This window comes from Haemorhous mexicanus, chromosome 30 (genome assembly GCF_027477595.1).
Source record: "Haemorhous mexicanus isolate bHaeMex1 chromosome 30, bHaeMex1.pri, whole genome shotgun sequence".
Taxonomy (NCBI): Eukaryota; Metazoa; Chordata; class Aves; order Passeriformes; family Fringillidae; genus Haemorhous; species Haemorhous mexicanus.
The window spans coordinates 2,263,978-2,285,291 of NC_082370.1; the positions used below are offsets into that span (position 1 = coordinate 2,263,978).

A 21,314-nucleotide genomic window follows, 5' to 3' on the forward strand; every position below is an offset into this window, starting at 1 on the left:
GTCCCTCCCAGCCCTGCCCTTGCTCTTTTCCAGGGGTCAGCCTGTTGATTCCACACGGGGCTATTCCAGAGGAGAGCTCCTGGGAAATCTACCTGGCCATCACCCAGAAGGAGTCCAGGTGAGAGACTGGGGATCATGGCTCTGCAGGAGCCACCCCTGGTCCCCACTGCTGGGGTCCCCACCCTGCTGTGACCCCGAGAGGGACACAAAACGCCCTGGGAGTGCTGCTCCCCTGGAACCCTTGGAATTCTTGTGCTCCTGCTCCCTGCTCAGGAGGAGCTCAGCACCTCGGGCTCTGGGGGTGCTTTGATTTTGTTTTTTTAGCCTGAGAATCCTACAGACACTTGGAAGCACCGAGGCTTCAGCAGAATTTATTATCGTGGCGCTTGAGAAAGGGGAAAAAATGAATTGGCCTTTCTTTGTTACCCTGTTGTGGCTTTTTTTCCCTCCCCTGCAGTCTCCCTCTCACCAACACTTGCACACACAGACCAAGGGGAGGCTGGAACATTCCAGCCCCTCTTTAGCAGGAATGCTGGTTGGAAAGGGCATTTTGGGCACCCACAGCTACAGCTCCATGTCAGGGTGTCAGCACAGGCACTGGGTGGGGTACCCACGTCACCCTGGGCTTTTCCCTTTTCCATATCCTGGTTTTATTCTTGTATCTTCTATTTTTTATTTTGGTAGAGGTCCTTTCCCTATTTTTTTACCTTGGTTGAGGTTCCTCCTCTCATTTTTTATCTTGGAAACACCACTTGCTTTCATTTGAAGAGGGAACTGCACGCCCAGTGATTTAGAAGCCAATCATGGGGATCACACCACCCAAACGGATTAAAGCACAACCAAACAGCAGCAAAACCAGCAGGGCAAGAGGTTTCAATTGCTGGTTCAGTGTCCAAGGGATTCTCCTCCACTCTGGCACCGCTCCTGCCCGGGGATTTATTCCAAGAGATGCAGAAAACACGTGGGCGTGGGGGTGGCTCCAGTTTGTAGGAGAGGGAGAGAAGAGAAGATGATGACACATCTCTGGAAGGCAGCAGGCAGAGGATGCAGCCCTTAACTGAGCCCAGGTGAATCCCTGGAGCTCAGGTGGGATCTCCCCTGCCTGTCCCAGAGCCACAGCCACAGCTCCACCTGGCCCAGCCCCAATTCCAAGCTCAGCCCTGTCCCTGAGTCTGTAGAAGTCACTGAGCTCCCTCCTCCTGCAGAATACAAATGGGTTTTCAAAGCAGGGAGATCACACTCAATCTGGAAGAATTTATGAGCCTGTGTTTTTTAAGCCATAATTTGTTTTATCTTCACTCCTGTGAAAATATTGTTGATGGCAGCGTTTGAAGGCAGAGCACGGTGGGGACGGGACCAGCTGGTGCTCGGAGCTGCCTGGCTGGCACAGAGCAATTTCAGGGCTGGATTTGGGTTAAACAAATTGAAATGTATTTTAAATACCAGAGTCCTAAACTGACCGGCCTCTGATTGCAGTTAGATGGGGTCTAATGGGTTTGGTTCATCTCCAGCTGCTGCTTCCACGTGAAATGAGCAGAAATGTGCAGAAACAAACCCAGGACATTCCTCTGGCTGCCCCAGAGGACTCCAGACCCTGGCAGGGGCTCAGAGACCTTGGCATGGGGTCAAACACACCTGTGCCTTTGATTTTAGCCATGGAAACAATTCCCAGCTTTGTGTGAGGAGTTACAAGCCACAAGAGTTTGAGCAGGATGACAGTGAATTTGTCACAGGGTGAAAAAGTAGAATTTGGGGGTTTAGAATGGGGGTTCAAGAGGCAAGATGGAGGAATCTGGGCATGTCCTGTCCTCCTTCTCCTTCTCCTTCTCCTTCTCCTTCTCCTTCTCCTTCTCCTTCTCCTTCTCCTTCTCCTTCTCCTTCTCCTTCTCCTTCTCCTTCTCCTTCTCCTTCTCCTTCTCCTTCTCCTTCTCCTTCTCCTCCATCTCCTGCTGGGATGGTGACCCTTCTGGATTGGTTTAGAGCACAGACAGACTGTCTAACACAGGTGACAGGGATTGGGAAATTATTGTAAATAAACACAGGTAGTTCTTGGTATAAAAAGCCAACAGCAGCCCAAGGGCAGGGCCTGTGCCCCAACCCGACCTGCTGGGCAGAGCTCAGAAGGGCAGAGAGAGAATGGAATGGATAAGAAATATTAAACAACCTTGAGAATGAAAGCCAAGGAATCCTGACTCCTTCTTTGGCTGCTGGGCTGAGAAAAGAGACTCTGACACATCTCGGGGTCATCCTGAGCACAGAGACACTCAGAGACAGATGAGGGAGGTGCTTGGATTTGAACTGAAATATTTCCAGTGGATTCTCACTCCTGACAGCCACTCTTGTCTTTGCTGCCCCAAGCCTGGAGCCGGAGGGCCCCGAGGTGCTGCTGGGGCCCGAGGTGAGCTGCGGGCCCCCCGAGCTGGCCGTGAGCACCCCCTGCGCCCTGAGCATCCCGCACTGCGCCCACGCCGACCCCCAGCACTGGAGCATCCACCTCAAAAGGAGAACCCAGCAGGGCAAGTGGGAGGTAAGCCCAGCCCCAGCCCGTGCCCACGGTGGGAATGGAGTCAAGCCTTGGTTGTGCAGGGATAGACACAGAGAGGCACCCGGGAGAAACAATCACAGCAAAAAGGATTTTGTGTTTTGTGGAGAAGCAGCAGGATTTGTTTTGGGCGTTTCACCCAAAGATGTGCAGAATTTTATGGCTAAAAGGCCCAGCCATGATGCCCTGGCTGCTGCCTGTCCTTCTGTCCTGTCCCTCTCTGAGCCCCTGCCTGGGTTTTGCTGTGCTTCCAACCATTCCCAGCCCCGTTTTCCTGATTCAGATTGACTCAGGCCTTGGGCGGCTCCAGCAGGGCTGGCCTCAGACAGCCTGGGTCACTGAGGACAGGGACAGAGGGACAGATGGACAGAGGGACACAGGGCAGGACTGAGCAGCAGAGGCAGAGCAGAGGGAGTTTTTGAGGAAGGGAAACGTGGCTGTAATGGGTGTTCTGGAGGGAAGTCAAAGCCCAGCCATTGTTCAAGGTTTGCGTATTGACTTTAACCTTCAAGGTAATTTTTTAACTTGACACTGGGGGGAAAAATTAGCCAGAAAGTCAAGAGCACTTGAAAAGAGCTGCTAAAATTGCTTAGGCATCATCATTGTTATTGTATGTACACAGCGAGCTCTGTGCAGGGCATGGCCATAAATCCTCCTGCTGACTCAGGGCTAAACTGGGAATATTTACTCAGGGAAGCAGTCCCCCTTCTCCCCTTCCCCCCGAGTGGCTCCCAGCAACCCTCTGCATTCCAGTTGAATAAAAACAAAGAATTCATGCCATGACTCCTATTGTCGAGGCCTATTGATCCCGCTTGGCTTTATTCTCTTTAAACCTGAATTTCATTTTGCAGGAAGTGATGTCTGTGGAAGAGGAAACTACTTCTTGCTACTGCCTGTTGGATCCTTATGCCTGTCACATTCTCTTAAACAGCTTTGGAACTTATGCCCTAATTGGGGAACCCATCTCAGACTGCGCCGTTCGACAGCTGAAAGTCGCCGTTTTTGGCTGCCTGTCTTGCAATTCTCTGGATTACAATCTGAGGGTTTATTGTGTGGATAACACCCCTTGTGCATTCCAGGTAAATGCCTTCCCTTTGCTCCTCTGGGCTTCCTTGATTTCCCCATTAAACCCTTTTGCTCCTTGTATCCCCAGCCTTAACCCAATGGGAATATTGGATTTTTTTTAAGCACTCGCTGCAGCGTTTGAATAAATCCCTTCAATTCCCTGCAGTTGTGGATTTACACTGAGAGCTCCAGGGCAGCCAAACTCTCTTGTTTGCTCTCTCCTTTTTCTGCCACATTCTCAGCTAGCCAAACTCACCCAGCCCTGGTTCACAAAAATTCAATTATCCTGCATTTCCTCTTAAAAAAAAGAAAAAAAAAGCCAAATCTCCACGTGGCACTCGGGATCAGAATGATTTTCCTGCACCAGGACACAACAATGACATTCTCTGGCTTTTGGTAAGCTCAGGAGCTCAAAATATGGGGAATTTCAGAGGTTTTGGGATGAAATATGGCGAATTACAGGGGTTTCTGGATAAAATAGGGCAAATTACAGAGGTTTTTGGATAAAATATGGGGAATTTCAGAGGTTTTGGGATAAAATAGGGCAAATTACAGAGGTTTTTGGATAGAATATGGCAAATTGCAGAGATTTTTGGATAAAATATGGGGAATTTCAGAGGTTTTTGAATAAAATAAGGAGAATTTCAGAGGGTTTTTGGATAAAACATAGGGAAGTTCAGTTTTGGATGAAATATGGAGAATTTCAGAGTTTTTTGGACAAAATATGGGGAATTTCAGAGGTTTTGGGATAAAATATGGTGAATTACAGAGGTTTCTGGATAAAATAGGGCAAATTACAGAGGCTTTTGGATAGAATATGGCAAATTGCAGAGATTTTTGGATAAAATATGGGGAATTTCAGTTTTGGATGAAATATGGGGAATTGCAGAGGTTTTTGGATAAAATAAGGAGAATTTCAGAAGATTTTTGGATAAAATATAGGGAAGTTCGGTTTTGGATAAAATATGGGGAATTTCAGAGGTTTTTGGACAAAATATGGGGAATTTCACTTTTGAATAAAATATGGTGAATTTCAGAGGTTTTTGGATAAAATAAGGAGAATTTCAGAAGATTTTTGGATAAAATATAGGGAAGTTAGGTTTTGGATAAAATACGGGGAAATTCAGAGGTTTTTGGACAAAATATGGGGAATTTCAGAGGTTTTTGGAAAAAATATGGGGAATTTCAGAGGTTTTTGGAAAAAATATGGGGAATTTCAGAGGTTTTTGGATAAAATATGGCAATTTTGGATAAAATATGGGAAGTTTCAGAGGTTTTTGGATAAAATATGGCAAATTTCAGAGGTTTTTGGATAAAATATGGGAAGTTTCAGAGGTTTTTGGATGAAATGCTGTTCTTTGGGGAACTGCAATGCAAACAGTTGTGAGCTGGAATGTTTTCCTTCCCCTGGCTGTGGCACAGGAATGGGAGCAGGGCTCGGAGTGGAGCTGCTGCCTCCATGCTGCTCATAACAGCCAAGGCACCAACAGGATTGTTAGAGGCTCACAATGGCTGCCTAATTATCCTCTTTATTACACTTAGACAATTAGTGGGTACTGGTGTCTTCCTGATGAGTCTGGAGGAAGTGATCAGAAGAATAATTACCAGTTCTCTGCCTTGCCAGGAGTGAGCAGGGGGTGTGTGGAGAGTGAGGCAATCCTGCATTCGTGGAGGGATGCAGCCCTGAAAGCACGGCGACATGAGGAGCACGGGGAATTTCAGGGGTTTTTGGGGATAAAATATGGGGATTTTCAGAGGTTTTGGGATAAAATATAGAAAATTACAGAGATTTTTGGATGAAATATGGGGAATTTCGGTTTGGGATGAAATATGGGGAATTTCAGAGGTTTTTGGATAAGATACAGAAAATTATAGAGGTTTTTGGATAAAATATAGGGAATGTCAAAGATTTTTGCATAAAATATGGGGAAATTCAAAGATTTTTGGATAAAATATGGGGAATTTCAGAGATTTTTGGATAAAATATGGGGAATTTTGGTTTGGGATGAAATGTGGGGAATTTCAGAGGTTTTTGGACAAAATATGGGGAATTGCAGAGGTTTTTGGATAAAATATAGAAAATTACAGGGGTTTTTGGATAAAATATAGGGAATTTCAAAGATTTTTGCATAAAATATGGGGAAATTCAAAGATTTTTGGATAAAATATGGGGAATTTTGGTTTTGGATAAAATATGGGGAATTTCAGAGGTTTTTGGATAAAAATATGGGGAATTTCAGTCTTGGATAAAATATGGGGAATTTTGGAGAGTTTTGGATAAAATATGGGGAATTTCAGAGATTTTTGGATAAAATTTTGGTTTTGGATGAAATATGGGGAAATTCAGAGGTTTTTTGGATAAAATATCGGAACTGGGGTTGCCAAGTGGTGTTTGGCAGTCAATCCTGCACAGTGCAGGTTTAAGTAAGAGACACAATTCTCTTGGTTTTGACTTTTTCCCTGGCTGAAAACTCTCCTTGCTCCTGCAGCAGCTGCCTTGGGCCTTTGGGAAGTTCTGGGAAACTCCTGGCTCTCAGAACTGGAGACACCCAGATCCTTTGTGTTTTGCCCCAAATGCTGCTGCTGTGGGGGAGCCCCACATGTGTCACTGCAGGCAGAGCAGCACTCACACAGCACTCACAACATCCAGCATTCTCCAGGAATTTTGAGAATGGTTAAGAAATAATCTGCTCCTTCTGTGGCTGGAAACCAAAAAACTGAAGTCTCCCAATTTTTTCCTTCAGATGAACCCAACCACCTGTCTTGGTTTGGAAAGCCAGGTGTCTGCTAAGGAAGGCAGGAGCCTCCCCTGAAATGGAGAATGTGGACACACCCCCTCTGAATTGTTATAAATTTTAAATTAAGGGCTCTGAGGCAACAAATATGGGAGCAGGAAATAACAGTTCCTTATTAGGGAAGAAAATAAAAGGATAAAATAAACACTGCAGTGAACCAAACCAACCCTGGCAGAGCCAGAGCACAGCCTGACACCCTGTGGGTCAGGGGGCTGGCAGCAGTCCCACTGGAATTGTGGCTCAGCCCTCCTGCAGTGCCAGGGCTGGTTCTGCTGGAGCAGGGATCCTGGAGAAGGGTGCAGTCTGCCTCTGGAGATCCAGGGGAAGAGGCAGCTGCTGCTCCTCTGGGAAATCCGGTGGAGAAGCCGTGCTGGTGTTCCAGAATCTCCAGATTATATCCGGGTAGGAATGCTTGGCTCCTCCCCCTGGGCTCACATCTCCCAATGGGATGCTGCAGTTCTTATCAGCCATGCAGGGACATCCAATGGCCTCTTATCAGCAGGTGTCCCCCGGAGGGAGGAGTGGGTGTGGCAGAGATCAGGAAAACTGCCCCCTGAACAGAAGCCAACTGCCATGCAGGTGGTGAACAGAACAAATACACCTTGCCTTGCAGTCTGGGACAGCCCATCAGGGGTTAAACCAACCTAAATGCCTGGAAAAAATTGGTTTATAATAGAAATCCATTAGTGCAGTTTCAGAGAGCTGGAGCATTGAATTTGCAGAAGGTCACAGTGATTCCTGGAGCTCCTCTAACCACAACTTGGGTCCTGACAAGCACTAAACCCCTTCGCTGGACACACATTTGATATAATTTATGTGGATTGAGAAAGGTAATTTGGAAGCACTGCTTGCCTGCTGATTTTTAAAGACTTCTGCAACCTTTCCTCCCTCACTGGTGTTTTTACTGCAGCAGCACAGGAATAAACATTGCTTAAGTACCAGCAGGGGTGATTATTTTTTTTGCCATTATGTTTTAAATTCAGCGAATTACATAAAAATTTCTCTTGGAACAGAGCTCTGGAGGGCTGTAGTGCAAACCCCTGCCCAGAGTCTGCCCTTCACAGTGCTCAGGGTCTTGTGCAGTGATTCTGGAAGTGCCCCAGAGGTGGGAGATGGGAGTGAATGATTTCACCTGAAGCGTTGGAGGGCTCTGAAAAGCCCTGAGAGAAGTTCCCCAGCAAAGCTGCTCTGGAGTCCAGCTGTGCTGGGCTGCACTGGGGGTGTTGGAGAGTGCAGACAGCCAAAAATTCAGCGTCCAACCAGCATTACCTTCCAGAAATGGGGCTGGCAGTGCCCAAACCCAGCCTGCTGGGAAATATCAAATATGTATAAATATAAATATTTCTATTACAAACACCACCAGCTGCCCACGAGAGAGACTCCTCCGTGCATTCGACACTGTGGGGGCACCTGGGACCCCCACAGAGACGGATTCTCACTGGATTTGGGGTTTGATGCTGGAAATATTCTCTCCTCCTCCCTTGCAGGAAGTGGTTTCGGATGAAAGGCTCCAAGGGGGACAATTGCTGGAGGAACCCAAACTTCTGCATTTTAAAGGCAACACCTGCAGCCTCCAGATCTCAGTGCTGGACGTGCCTCCCTTCCTGTGGAGAATCAAACCCTTCACTGCCTGTCAGGTACCTGGCATTCCACCGCTCCCCTCTGCGCTGGGGGAGAAGCCAAATGAAACCCAAATGAACCAAGGCTCCTTTTGTTTAAAAAGCTCTAAACCCCACGAGCATTTAACAAAAACACGTTGCCTTTTGGTTCTGACAAACACAGATTTCGTTTACACCCGAACGCTGTAAATTTGTCATTTTACAGAAATGCTTGTGCCTTCCCCCATTTCAGTTGCCTCCAACAGAAGGCAAATATTCCTGCTCAAACTTAACCACCCCTCAAGATGTTTCTAATATCTGTCATTGCAGTTTTGATACAACTATGGAAATATGGCTAAAAATGACATTTAAATGTAACCAGGAGTTCAAATCACAGCACGCAGAGAGCAAGCATTAGAACTGAAGAGCAGCAAATTGGTTTTTCTCTTCTCCATTAATTAGAGAGGCTGTTGAAAACTGAAAAGGAAAAATCAAAACAAAAGAAGAATTTCCAAGGATTTTGATGACTGGAAATCCTAAGGAATGTGCTGGCACATGGAGTGGGCTGGTTTTAAAACACAGCACTCAATTAGAATGTACAATCTCCCTTCTCCCAGAAGCAGAGACACAGTTTTGCATCCTCCAGAATTCTGGCAAAAACCCTGTTTTAAATGTGTTGCCACATTCCCCAAAACATAAAACATAAGAGGGTAATGGGCTCTGAAAGTTATAAACACAGACCCAGAGCCAGAGCAATCCCCAATTATCCCTCGTGGGGATAATTCAGGCTACAGCTGAAGAAATTAAATAAATTAATCCCTTTCAGCTTCTCAGGAAGAAGAGCTTTTTGGTGTTTTGATTGTTCTTCCCACTCACCTGTATTTTAAAAGCCAAACCAAGGAAGGTTAGGATGTCCCAGTCCTGCCAGTGTGTGCCCAAAAGAAAATCAAATCAGAGGAGTTTCCTCTTAATGCAGCAAATTCACTTCTGCCCTCAGCAGATTACAGAGCTGCACACTTTGATTATTTTATTGTCTCCTAATCCCTTCTCCAAACATGAAGAATAAATGTCTGGAATTCAACCTCCAAGTGCCACTTAGAGCCTGATCAGAGCAGGGGCTCAGGGCTGGAAGAAAGCCTGTGCCAAACCTCTGCTGCCAGAAGGGGCTGACCCAGGGCTGCCCTGACCCAGAGGAAAATTCACATTTTATAACTGGTGTAGCTGGGATGCCCTGGGCAGCTCAGAAACACAATCACTGCTCCTCAGAGGAGCTGCAGAACCTCCCCTGGCTCGGTGCTTCCCTCGCAGTGAAAAGTCTGGTGACAGCTCTGGTTTGCTTCCAGCCTCTTTATAGAGAAAAGGATCTATTTTTGCACGTGGAGTTTCTTCCAGTGTTCCCTGGGCTCCTCTCCTACGTCCCACCCTGTGAGAGCAGCTGCTTGTGCTGCCTGGCAGGAACAACTGAAGGCAGCCTGTTCCAGGAATGTCTCTGGTCCAGCAGCAGAGCCTCCCCGGGCAGTGGGGGGAGGAGGATTTATGGAAATGATGTCTCAGAGAGGCCGAGCAGATGAATAAATCACAGCGAGGAGCTGCTGGAAGGCAGCTGGTGGCAGGTGGCACCAGGATTCCTGCAGATCCTGCTCAGAGCCTGGGTTTGTCCTGGCCTGGCACGAGCAGCTGCCCGGGGCTTGGCTCCCTTCCCGCCGGGGATCCCTGCGAGCTGTGGGTGGTGCAGGCAGAGCAGGGATGGGCACGGCAGGAGCTGGGCAGGCACCTCTGCCTGCTCAAATCTGCCTCCCTTCCTGCATCTCCTGGAGGATCCAGCTCTGCCTGGGGCCATGAGATGATTTACAGCCCCTCTGTCTGCGAGGAGCTTAATTATAAACGCAGAGTGGAGCTGAAAGCATCTCTGGAATACTCCAACCCCTCATTGTTCCAGCACTCCTTGCTGCTCTGCTTTGTTTCACACAACTCCTTTCAGCTGAGTGATTCTTCCACTCCGAGTGAAAGCAGAGATCATCACCCTGAAAAAAATCTAATTACAGCTGCTCCACTTCTAACATTTTGCTGTTTCCCTTATCATGGGGAGCATCTTACCACTGCTGCTGCTCCCAGCTGGGGATCCAGCCTGGGGCTGGGGACAGGCAGGGACCTGGGGGCAGGAGGGAAGGGCCAGGACAGATCCTGGTGGGAAGTTCCTTTGGGGTGGAGGAGGAAAGGCTGGCAGGGCCAGGACAGATCCTGGTGGGAAGTTCCTTTGGGATGGAGAAGGGAAAGCTGGCAGTGCCAGGGCAGATCCTGGTGGGAAGTTCCTTTGGGGTGGAGAAGGGAAGGCTGGCAGGGCCAGGGCAGATCCTGGTGGGAAGTTCCTTTTGGATGGAGAAGGGAAGGCTGGCAGGGCCAGGGCAGCTCTCAGTGGGAAGTTCCTTTGGGGTGGAGGAAGGAAGGCTGGCAGGGCCAGGGCAGATCCTGGTGGGAAGCTCCTTCGGGGTGGAGGAGGAAAGGCTGGCAGTTCTCAGTGTGAAGTTTCTGTCCTTGCATTCTGGTTACAAAGTGATTCCAAGGAGACACAGAGAGGAATCCTGATCCTGGCAAGAGGGAGGAAGTGAAATGCATCTTTTTTAAGTCTCTTTAAGCACCTCTTTTAGGAGTCTCCAGTTACTTGTTCCTCTGAGCTCTCAGTCACTGCCACACCTCAGTTCCATCAACTCAATCCTCATTTTCTGGCTTTTGCTCGGAGCTGGAGGGGCCATCACCGAGCCCACCCCAGCAGAGCAGCACTGGGGTGTCCCCCCAGCCGTGTCCCCCGTCCCTGACGTGTCCCTGTCCCACAGGAGGTGCCGTTCTCCCGCGTGTGGCGCGGCAGCCCCCGGCCCCTGCTCGGCGCCTTCTCCCTGGAGCGCTTCAGCCCCGCCACCACCCACCTGTGCTGCACCGTCTGTGTCAGGCAGCTGCAGGGCCACGAGCAGCTGCTGCACGTCCAGACCTCTGTCCTCGAGGTACAGCCACCAGCAGCCCCTGGTCTGTAGGGCGGGATGGGCACGGAACAGAATCCTGGGGCGGGCTGGGTTGGGTTGGGTTGGGTTGGGTTGGGTTGGGTTGGGTTGGGTTGGGGTGGGGTGGGTTGGGTTGGGTTGGGTTGGGTTGGGTTGGGTTGAGTTGAGTTGGGTTGAGTTGAGTTGGGTTGGGTTGGAAGGGCCTTAAAGCCCATGCAGTGCCACCCCTGCCATGGGCAGAGCCACCTTCCACCATCCCACCCCTTGGACCCTTCCAGGGAGGGGGCACCACCTCTCTGCGCACCGGTTCCCTCCCCAGCTTTGTCCTTTCTTCCTGGAGTTTTTGCTCGAAGCTGGAAGCAGTCTTTACAGCCTTCCAGCAGAAATCAAGGCACAGAGACTCTGCAGCACCAACAATAATTTATCAATAATTTGATAATTTCTTGTTTGGGTTGGTGGTTGCATTTCCTATTGAGAAGCCCTTGCAGAGCACTGAGGGCTGGGGACAGGGGTACAAACAGTGCCTTGTGGGGACTGAGCTCTGCTCATGGCTAAGAGAAATCAGACCTACAGCTGAGCAAGATGCTGATCTGTCCCATAGCAGGAGAACTTCAGCAGCTGCATTTTTTTAGATTATTGAGCATCTTTGTTGATTAATCCAGATTAATTCTCCTGGATTAAAACCCTACACCCATAAAAGCTCTGAGCAGGGAGTGCAGCAGCTGGGCAAGAGCACACAAACACCGTCCTGTGTAAAAACTCCTCAGAACTGGCTGTTTTCTGCTCCTTTATTGTTATGTCATAAAACCCCTCTGTCACTCTCCGTGCCTCCAGCCCGTGCTGCTGCCGCCTTGCTCTCCCTCTCTGCTGTGTTTTTAAGGGCCCTGTCTGTACACAAGTCCCCAGAGCATGTTCCCGTTCTGCTTCAAGCAGATTTACTGCTGTGGAAGGCTTTCTCATGCCTCTCTCCAGCAGTGATTGAAGAGGGAGGATAATTTGACTGCAAAATAAATCTGTGAGCGACAACTCCCCCCCGGAGCCGCTCGGTGCGCGACAATCCCCGCAGCGCCCGGGTCGCTGTGCTTATCTCACACGTGCAGGGCAGGAGCTTCTCCTGCTCTGCATCTTGAGCAGAGCCCAGGGCAGAGCTGCAGCACCGGGTGCTGAGCCTGGCTGGCCCTGGGGACCTGTCACAAATGGTGGATGGAGGCTGCACCGCCGCTGCTGGTTAATATTGATGCTGTGTCACTCTCGGATGAGTAATGCACTGAAGTTTGACTCTGTTATGCAAGGCTGGTGTGATTCCACGGGAAAAGAGGGGCCAGATCCTCTCTGGATTCCAGAGAGTCTGGGAGAGCTGAGGTGGAATTCAGGTGTTTAAGAAAAGGAATTCAGGTGTTTAAGAAAAGGAATTCAGGTGTTTAAGAAAACCCAAAGAAAGAAACGAACAAACACGAATTTGTGGCCCCACGTTTTGGGTTTAAGCAATTAAAGATTTAGAAACCCAGCACTGCTCTGCAACACAAAAATAACCAAAAAAGAAAACTCGTGGAGGGAAAACCCACCCTTTTAAAGGTTTTTGTGCACGAGTCCTTGTGATGGTGCAGCAACACCTTCTGGGTGTTCTTTCACAACTCACAAAATCACCTCTCAGCCATTTTCTGTTGTCAATTCAAGCAACCTGAGGGTTGATTCTACTTTCCCTGCAGGCTGAGAGAGAAAACATCCCCTTCTTTGGCCAGGAGGACAGTGCCTTCCCCGCCCAGCTGGGCCCCAAGGCCTTCAAGATCCCGCGCTCCATCCGGCAGCGCATCTGCGCCACCTTCGACGCGCCCGGCGCCAAGGGCAAGGACTGGCAGCTGCTGGCCCAGAAGAACAGCATCAGCAGGTGATGGCAGCACCCTGGCATGGTGGTTGGCACCTGGAGCGGGGGTTTTGGGCCCTTCAGGGGTGTTGGTTGGTTGGTTTGCTGCTGGTGTCAGCGCTGTGGGTGGGAAGGAGGGGCTGAGTGGGGCTCGCCCCTGGTTTAGGCTCCTCGTCCTTCTGTCCACCCTCAGGAGTCCGAGGCTGCAGAAGGATTTTGTCCATCACTGAAGAGTTGTTCAAAGCCCTTAGGAGGCTGCACATTCCCCCAGAAAAATCCCCTTCACTCTCTCTCTCTCTCTTTCCTATTCCAAAATGAATCCTGCAGATTCTTTTTTTTAAGGGAAAGACATCTTTAAAAGAGACAGTCATGCTCTACTGTTAGGAGTAATAATATTATGATTATTAAAACTGAAAGATGCTGTAAAAACCAATTTACCTCTTACTTTGCTTTTTCTGCTTGGCTAAATTAAATTGGCGGAGGCAGCTTCCTCACAAAAATATTTTCTGATTGTCACAAACTCTATAAATGCGTTCCCAGGAGAGCAGAGGAATACTTAAATCAAGCAAAGTAACTTTCCATTGGCTTCCTGCTTTGTGTGGGAGCCTCAATAAACCCCATCTGAGCCAAAGGAAAAAGAGTTTTGGATAAACACTTTGTTTTACCAAATTCTGTGCAAATCACCCCTGCAGGGTCCTAAAAACAGCACGTTGGCAAAATAGAAAATCACAGATAAAAGGTGTTGTGTCTTTGCACAACCCAAGCATCAGCTGCTGTAAATTCCTCTCCCTGTCACATCCTTGCTGAATTTCCCAGTGATGCTTCCCAGAAGGAATTTGTTTGCCCATCCCAGGGGCAGCACTGCTGGGCCTGGGGACACCCTGGGCTCGTGGTCACTGTCCCCGTGCCAGGCTGGGCCTGGGGACACCCTGGGCTCGTGGTCACTGTCCCCATGCCAGGCTGGGTCTGGGGACACCCTGGGCTCGTGGTCATTGTCCCTGTGCCAGGCTGGGCCTGGGGACACCCTGAGCTTGTGGTCACTGTCCCTGTGCCAGGCTGGGTCTGGGGACACCCTGGGCTTGTGGTCATTGTCCCTGTGCCAGGCTGGGTCTGGGGACACCCCGGGCTCGTGGTCACTGTCCCCGTGCCAGGCTGGGCCTGGGGACACCCTGAGCTCGTGGTCACTGTCCCTGTGCCAGGCTGGGCAGGTGCCACACCCCGGGCTCGTGGTCACTGTCCCCGTGCCAGGCTGGGCCTGGGGACACCCTGGGCTCGTGGTCACTGTCCCTGTGCCAGGCTGGGCAGGTGCCACACCCTGGGCTCGTGGTCACTGTCCCTGTGCCAGGCTGGGCCTGGGGACACCCTGGGCTCGTGGTCACTGTCCCTGTGCCAGGCTGGGCAGGTGCCACGTGAGGAACCACCATCCCCGGGGGCTCCTCCTCCTCCTATTTTCCAAATAAAACCTCTCCAGGAGAGGGGGGTGTATCATGCTGGGCATAGGGCACAGCTGCAGCCCAGGCTGCTCCTCACCCCTTTTTCCCTCCCTTCCCTGCAGGAATCTCTCCTTCTCCCTCACCCATTTCCCTTTTTTCCCTGCAGGAATCTCTCCTTCTTCCTCACCCATTTCCCCTTTTTCCCTGCAGGAATTTCTCCTTCTCCCTCACCCCTTTTTCCCTTTTTCCCTGCAGGAATCTCTCCTTCTTCCTCACCCATTTCCCTTTTTTCCCTGCAGGAATCTCTCCTTCTCCCTCACCCCTTTTTCTCTTTTTCCCTGCAGGAATTTCTCCTTCTCCCTCACCCATTTCCCCTTTTTCCCTGCAGGAATTTCTCCTTCTCCCTCACCCCTTTTTCCCTTTTTCCCTGCAGGAATCTCTCCTTCTCCCTCACCCATTTCCCCTTTTTCCCTGCAGGAATCTCTCCTTATTCCTCACCCCTTTTTCCCTTTTTCCCTGCAGGAATCTCTCCTTCTCCCTCACCCATTTCCCTTTTTCCCTGCAGGAATCTCTCCTTATTCCTCACCCCTTTTTCCCTTTTTCCCTGCAGGAATCTCTCCTTCTTTGCCACCCAGAGCAGCCCCTCCGCCGTCATCCTGGACCTGTGGGAGGCGCGGCACCAGCACGACGGGGACCTGGACTCGCTGGCCTGTGCCCTGGAGGAGATTGGCAGGACACACTCCAAGCTCTCCGAGGTGCCAGAGCCCGAGCTGGAGGAGCCCGAGTTCCCCTGCAGCAGGAAGGGGCTTTAGTCCCTCTGTCCTGCCAGGACACACGGCCCTGAGCCCAGCAGGGGTTGTGGGGATGGAACTCGCCCCCACATCGGTGGCAGAGGGAGGAGCAGAAGCTAAAAACCTTCTGGTGATGAGGAAAACGAGCTCCTCCCTGTCCTCCTCCACTTAAAATCCACCTTTTGGTGCCCCAAACAAGCTTGCACTTGTGTCAGTGCCGGGGCAGGAGGGAGAGAGACACAGAGCCATAAGAGGGAAATGTTATTCTGTATTTAGGAACAGTCATGTTCGTGTACTGCCTGGTGAAAATCAACAAATAACGTTGGATATTTCGAGCCACTGGAGGTTGGTCCTGGTTAAAAGGTTTCTCGCTTCGAGAGTGGTTTAAAATCTCATCACGTTGTCACTTTATGTCTGCTACAGGAAAACTGAAAATTTGGCCTTATCCTGTTCAGATGTTTGAGGAATTAGAAGATCTCATCATTATTTCATATCGTGTGTATTCCAAATAATTTGTTTTAAAAATTCAGCCCCTTAATGAATGTACATTTGCTGCAGAGCTTTGCTGCCTGCTCTGTGACCAAAATTCCAGAACAAACCCCTTCTCTCTGAGACTTGGGGGTGTGCACACACCAGAGGAATTTTCTAATTTCCTACGTCTGCAAACTTTCTTAGTCAAAAAACTGTCTTTGGGGGTGGATTTAAATAACCAAATAACACACGGGAAATTTCCAGCCCTATTTTAGCAAGTTGAGACATTTATTTTTGTTACTTCATTCTCTGTGGCTGAGCTGAAGGTGAAGGCAATCAGCACAGCTTCATTTTGGTCTGGTTTCAGACTGAAACCACAAACCCACACAGCACTGCCAACTCTGCCCTGGATTTTGTTGCACAATTTGGGAATTTCACAGGGTCCAGAGCTGGCTGTGTTCCCTTGGTTTAGTTACAAATTACATTTGCCCCAAAATTCAGGATCTAAGCAGAGAATTCGCCTCGTTTTTTACCCATTCCATGCAAATATGATTTATGACTTCAACCAAACCAAAAAGAGCTGTCACTGTGAGCAAGGGCCTGGTGGAGCTGGTTCTGAGCCAAATGTCACTGTTATTTCTGACCATTCTTTTCACTCCCATCCTTCACCACAGCCGAGGTGCTCCTCAGCCCGTGGGGCTGCCCGGGCACGGTCAGGAGAAACAGGAACAGAAACGAGGCTTTGGGAGCTTTGTGCAAATGCAGGAAACCCAAACCAAGGGTTTGGGGCTGTTTTAGCCTCGTGTTTGGCTGAGAGCAGGGCAGGTCTGGAACTGTTCCTTCACCCAGGACTGCAGTGTGAAAATCTGAACAACAACAATGAGATCAACAACAGCAGCAGCAGCTCTGTCCTTGCTCCTGCTGCTCTGGAATCACCAATGTCACTGCCTGCCCAGCTCAGGAATAGGCTGAGACTTGGAAATCCTGAGACTTGGAAATCCTGAGACCAGTGCAAACCTTTCCTGCAGCTCAGCATCTCCTGCAGCCTGGCAGGAGGCTCCTGGCACAGGTTTCGGGGCAGACAGAAATACCGGCTGCAAGCTGTCACTGCTTTCAGCAGCACATGCTCCTCCAGTTCCATCTCCTCTGACTGCCAGTCCTCCTCCAGAAACCTGTTCTTGGTTGGACAAAATGTCAGGCATTAGAAAAAAACAAAACAAGGGATGATGGCACCCGGGGAACAAGCAGAGTCTGCGAGCTGCCGTTGTCGGGGAAACCAGCCCCGCTCTGCCTGCAGCAGGGATTTGTTCTCAGAGCCCAGAGCTGCTCTGCTCTGGGGCAGGCTGGATTTGTGTGCCCCAGGTGCTGCAGGGCAAGCCTGGGTTAGACACGAGGGGGAAAGCTTTGGGATCAGGTGTTCTGGGCAGTCTGAACCTGGCAAGTGCCTCAGGAATGGGGAAAGCGTAAGAGCCTGAATGAGAGATGGGGCACTCCAGGGGCTCTCCAAAATGCAGTTTGTTGTATCCAAAATGCAGTTTGTTGTATCCAAAATGCAGTTTATTGTATACAAAATGCAGTTTATTCCATCCAAGGGGTCACAGCAGCCCAGGGCCGTGGGTGACAGAGCTGTGCCCACAGCTGTCAGCTCCAGCTGCAGGCAGGCCTGGACACCCTTTGGGTTTGGTTACAGTGCATTATTTACTTTTCTTTGCTGAGCATCTTAATGCAGCAGAACCAATCTATACCTGAACTATTATCTCTAGCCTACCATAACTCCTGTAATTACCACATTCATGTCACTGTTCCCCAATCACTAAAGTCAGTACATCACAGTTTAAGCCAGAAGTTGTTTTTCAGTTAAAATTCTGAGACCTTTTTTCTACTTGCCACATTTGCTGCCTTGTTTGCCCGTGCTCTCTTTGTGCTTGGTACAAACATTTTCTTGTTTGAGGTGGGTTTATCCTTTGCTCTGAGCCATAAAACCCCTTCTCACTAACACACCCTTTGCCTCCTTGGTTAGCCAGTCAGACTCGCTCAGCAATTCTTTTCTTCTCTATCAAAACTTGCTTCCATCTCTATTCCTTCTTCAGATTCTACCTTCCAAAGTCTTTCTGCCAAGCTCAAACATCTGTGAGACTTTCTGGTCAAACTTTCATCCTTCCCAACAGGAGAGAGAGAATGGAAATGTGACTGGAAATTGGGAAAAAAAGGGAGGCTTTGGGAAATTGGGATAAAAAGGGAGGCTTTGGGAAATTGGGATAAAAAGGAGCTGCATCCTCCTGCTGTGCTCCACGGGAGCTGCCCCCACAGCCCAGGGGAACCCCGGGAGCTGCGTGGGCTCAGCCCCTGCTGCCTTTCCTCAGCCCTGGAGCTCTGCAGACCCTCCCAGGGCAGGACACCCCTCTCAGAGGGACCCAGCCTGCACCAGAATCCCAGTTCCACCCCCAGTCCCACGGAGGTCATGTCCTGAAAGGGAATAAATGTCCAACCTGGACAATTCCAGAGGGAAGCTGTTCCCCCGTGCCCAGGGCTCAGTTGGATGTTGCCCTTTAGGTTTTGTTCCCTGGTTTTTCTTCTCTCTGACTAAAGCAGTTCTTTGTAGCTGATCTCACTCTTTGAGAACCTGAATCAACAACTCTCAAGCTTTCCTTCCTATTCCTGACTGCTTTGATGCTCTTGTGTTCTTCAAATGAACCAGAAATGCCCCAAATATTTATTTCCTTTCTCCCTTTCTCTCAAAAAGACCTTTTGGAAATCTGTGCACGTACTCATACGATTTGACCCAAAACACAGATGTGGAGGAGCACCTGGAAAAGGATTAGAGGCCAGAAATTAAAAATTCATTCCTTTCTTCTGTTGTATAAATTATGATAATTGAAAAACAATTTTCCTGAACGAGAAAGCGAAAGAAGGAGAAATGTGAATTTCTGTGAATTTCCCCCCTGTAGATTCCACGTGGCTGCCCTGGCTCTGTGCAGGGGAAAGAGCCATTCTGATTTTCCATCACCAAAGACTCTGCTTTAATAGATTTCATCTTCCTGAGCACTTTGCCCAGGTATTTCTGTGCCATGACTCATTGCAGACTAATGGCTGCATTTTAAAAATGACTCCCAGCTCCGCCAGCTCCATAAAGCTCATTTCCATTTCGTACCGCCCTGCACTCCCACAGAAATTTTATTGGGATTTTTGTAATAGATGAAGAGATAGCAAACAATTCTCTTAAAATCCTGCAAACTGCTTTTGTCCTTGTTTTTATCTCTGGCCACAGCTGCTCTCCCCCTCTCTGGCCTGGGCACTGCTGCCTTTCAGAGAATCTTATTCAGCATAAATCAGCAGAAAGGGATCTTGCAGGCTCCAGGATATTCACATCACACTGCAAGTCCCTTCTTTTCCACCTGCAAGGCAGTGCTGTGAGAGTTTTAAAGCATTCAATAACTGATCAATCCCAATCTTCCACAAAAGGGAGACACAGCCCAGGTCCATGGTGAGCTAAACAAGGGAGGGACCGGGCTGGGCTTCTGCTCACCACCTGAATCTTCTTTTTTCAGTCTGTTTCTGCCTGTAAAACACAGATTGCCCAGCTGATAAACAGTTACAAAAACGTTAAATGTGCTCCTTCTGCTGGTCTGGATAAGAAAAAATGTGGTGCTGGTCAGTCTGGTGAGACTCTGGGCAGTGTCAGACAAGAGATAACAAAATTCCCATTGCATCCTCAACTTCCAGAACTTTAAGCCAGCTCTTAGGTGAAAACGGGAGGAGGAACTTCGACCCAGCCCAACACAAAATATAAATAATTCCTAAACAGAGAAAAAAAAAAAAAAACAACCCACAAGTATTCCTCTAGAGAGATCTGTTTTCTCTTCTGCTCCTTTATTTTTGCAGTGAAGAGGTTGTGAAAAGGTTCTTGGCTGCTCTGCCTGAGCATCCCTCCCTGCCCCGGCGTGTTGGGGGTGAAGGAGGGCAGAGCTCTGAGCCCTTCCTAGGGTGAAGCTGAAGGAGTGGGGAAGGGAGACAGAAGATGGAATCAAAAGCATGGCCTTGGCTTCATACCACACTTTCTGTGCCTTGTTCTATCAATGTAAATTCTGAATGTTGTACAGTGAAAATACTTGGGAGAGACTCCTTGGGAAAGGCTGCACTGGCTTCTTTTTTCAGCACATGTACATATATAAATATATATACATATATATATATATTTGGTAATGCCAACCAGCTGCGTTCTGTTGTCCTGGAGAAGTCAAAGTGGACACTTGGGGTGTTTTCTGTGGAGTTTCAGAGCTGTGTGGCCACGGCCTTTGGAGAGAGGTGTACAGGGGGGAATCCTGGATATCAGCTATTTATGAATAAAGAGGCTTTTACTGATCCTGACCCTGCTGTCCTTTCACTGCTGGGGCAGGCCAGGCCCTGGGAAGGGTGGCTCCCACGCACCTTTGGGGGTGGCTTCTTGGTTTTAATCATTCCATTAATTTTTTGGATTTAATTAATTAATTCATTTAATCATTCCTTGGCACAGACATCACCAGGCAGGGCCAGACTGTGCCTGAGCTTGGGGACATCCCAGGATATTCCAGGGACATCCCAGGACATTCCAGGCTGGCTGTGCCCACACCTGGGGACATCCCAGGATATTCCAGGGACATCCCAGGACATTCCAGGCTGGCTGTGCCCACACCTGGGGACATCCCAGGTTATTCCAGGGACATCCCAGGACATTCCAGAACCGGCTGTGCCCACACCTGGGGACATCCCAGGATATTCCAGGACATTCCAGGGCATTCCAGGAACATCCCAGAACATTCCTTGGCACAGACATCACCAGCCAGGGCTGGGCTGTGCCCACACTCAGGGACATCCCAGGATATTCCAGGGACATCCTGGGACATCCCAGGGCTGGCTGTGCCCACATTTGGGGACATCCCAGGATATTCCAGGGACATCCCAGGACATTCCAGGGCTGGGCTGTGCCCACACTTGGGGACATCCCAGGATATTCCAGGGACATCCCAGGACATTCCAGGGCTGGGCTGTGCCCACACTTGGGGACATCCCAGGATATTCCAGGGACATCCCAGGACATTCCAGGGCTGGGCTGTGCCTGCACTTGGGGACATCCCAGGAACATCCCAGGACATTCCAGAGCCGGCTGTGCCCACACTTGGGGACATCCCAGGATATTCCAGGACATTCCAGGGCATTCCAGGAACATCCCAGAACATTCCTTGGTACAGACAGCCCCAGCCAGGGCTGGGCTGTGCCCACACTCAGGGACATCCCAGGGACATCCCAGGGACATCCCTCAGGGACATCCCTCAGGGACATCCCACGACATTCCAGGGACATTCCCTGGCACAGACATGCCCAGCCAGAGCTGGGCTGTGCCTGGGCTTGGGGACATCTCAGGACATCCCTGAGATGACATTTTGAGGACATTCCAGGGACATCCTGGGACATCCCAGGGCGCAGACAGCCCCAGCCAGGGCCGGGCTGTGCCCACACTTGGGGACATCCCAGGACATTGCAGGGACATCCCAGGACATTCCAGGGCTGGCTGTGCCCACACTCGGGGACATCCCAGGATATTCCAGGGCTAGCTGTGCCTGCACTTGGGGACATCCCAGGAACATCCCAGGACATTCCAGGGCCGGGCTGTGCCCACACTTGGGGGCATCCCAGGATATTCCAGGGACATCCCAGGGCATTCCAGGAACATCCCAGAACATTCCTTGGCACAGACATCACCAGCCAGGGCTGGGCTGTGC

General features: G+C 49.8%; 1 protein-coding gene across 2 annotated transcripts in view; it reads left to right on the top strand.

Moving 5' to 3' along the window:
* The window catches only part of UNC5D (unc-5 netrin receptor D), a 63,029-nt gene extending 43,106 nt beyond the window's left edge, over window positions 1-19,923 (top strand). For both annotated transcript variants that reach the window (XM_059870401.1, XM_059870402.1), the window contains exons 8-14: window positions 34-118; window positions 2,359-2,527; window positions 3,394-3,621; window positions 7,890-8,039; window positions 10,835-10,999; window positions 12,706-12,884; window positions 14,904-19,923. In XM_059870401.1, the coding sequence (XP_059726384.1) occupies window positions 34-118; window positions 2,359-2,527; window positions 3,394-3,621; window positions 7,890-8,039; window positions 10,835-10,999; window positions 12,706-12,884; window positions 14,904-15,105 (1,178 nt within the window). In that variant the 3' untranslated portion in view covers window positions 15,106-19,923. The remainder of the gene's footprint in view (window positions 1-33; window positions 119-2,358; window positions 2,528-3,393; window positions 3,622-7,889; window positions 8,040-10,834; window positions 11,000-12,705; window positions 12,885-14,903) is intronic.
* The last annotated feature ends 1,391 nt before the right edge of the window (window positions 19,924-21,314 follow it).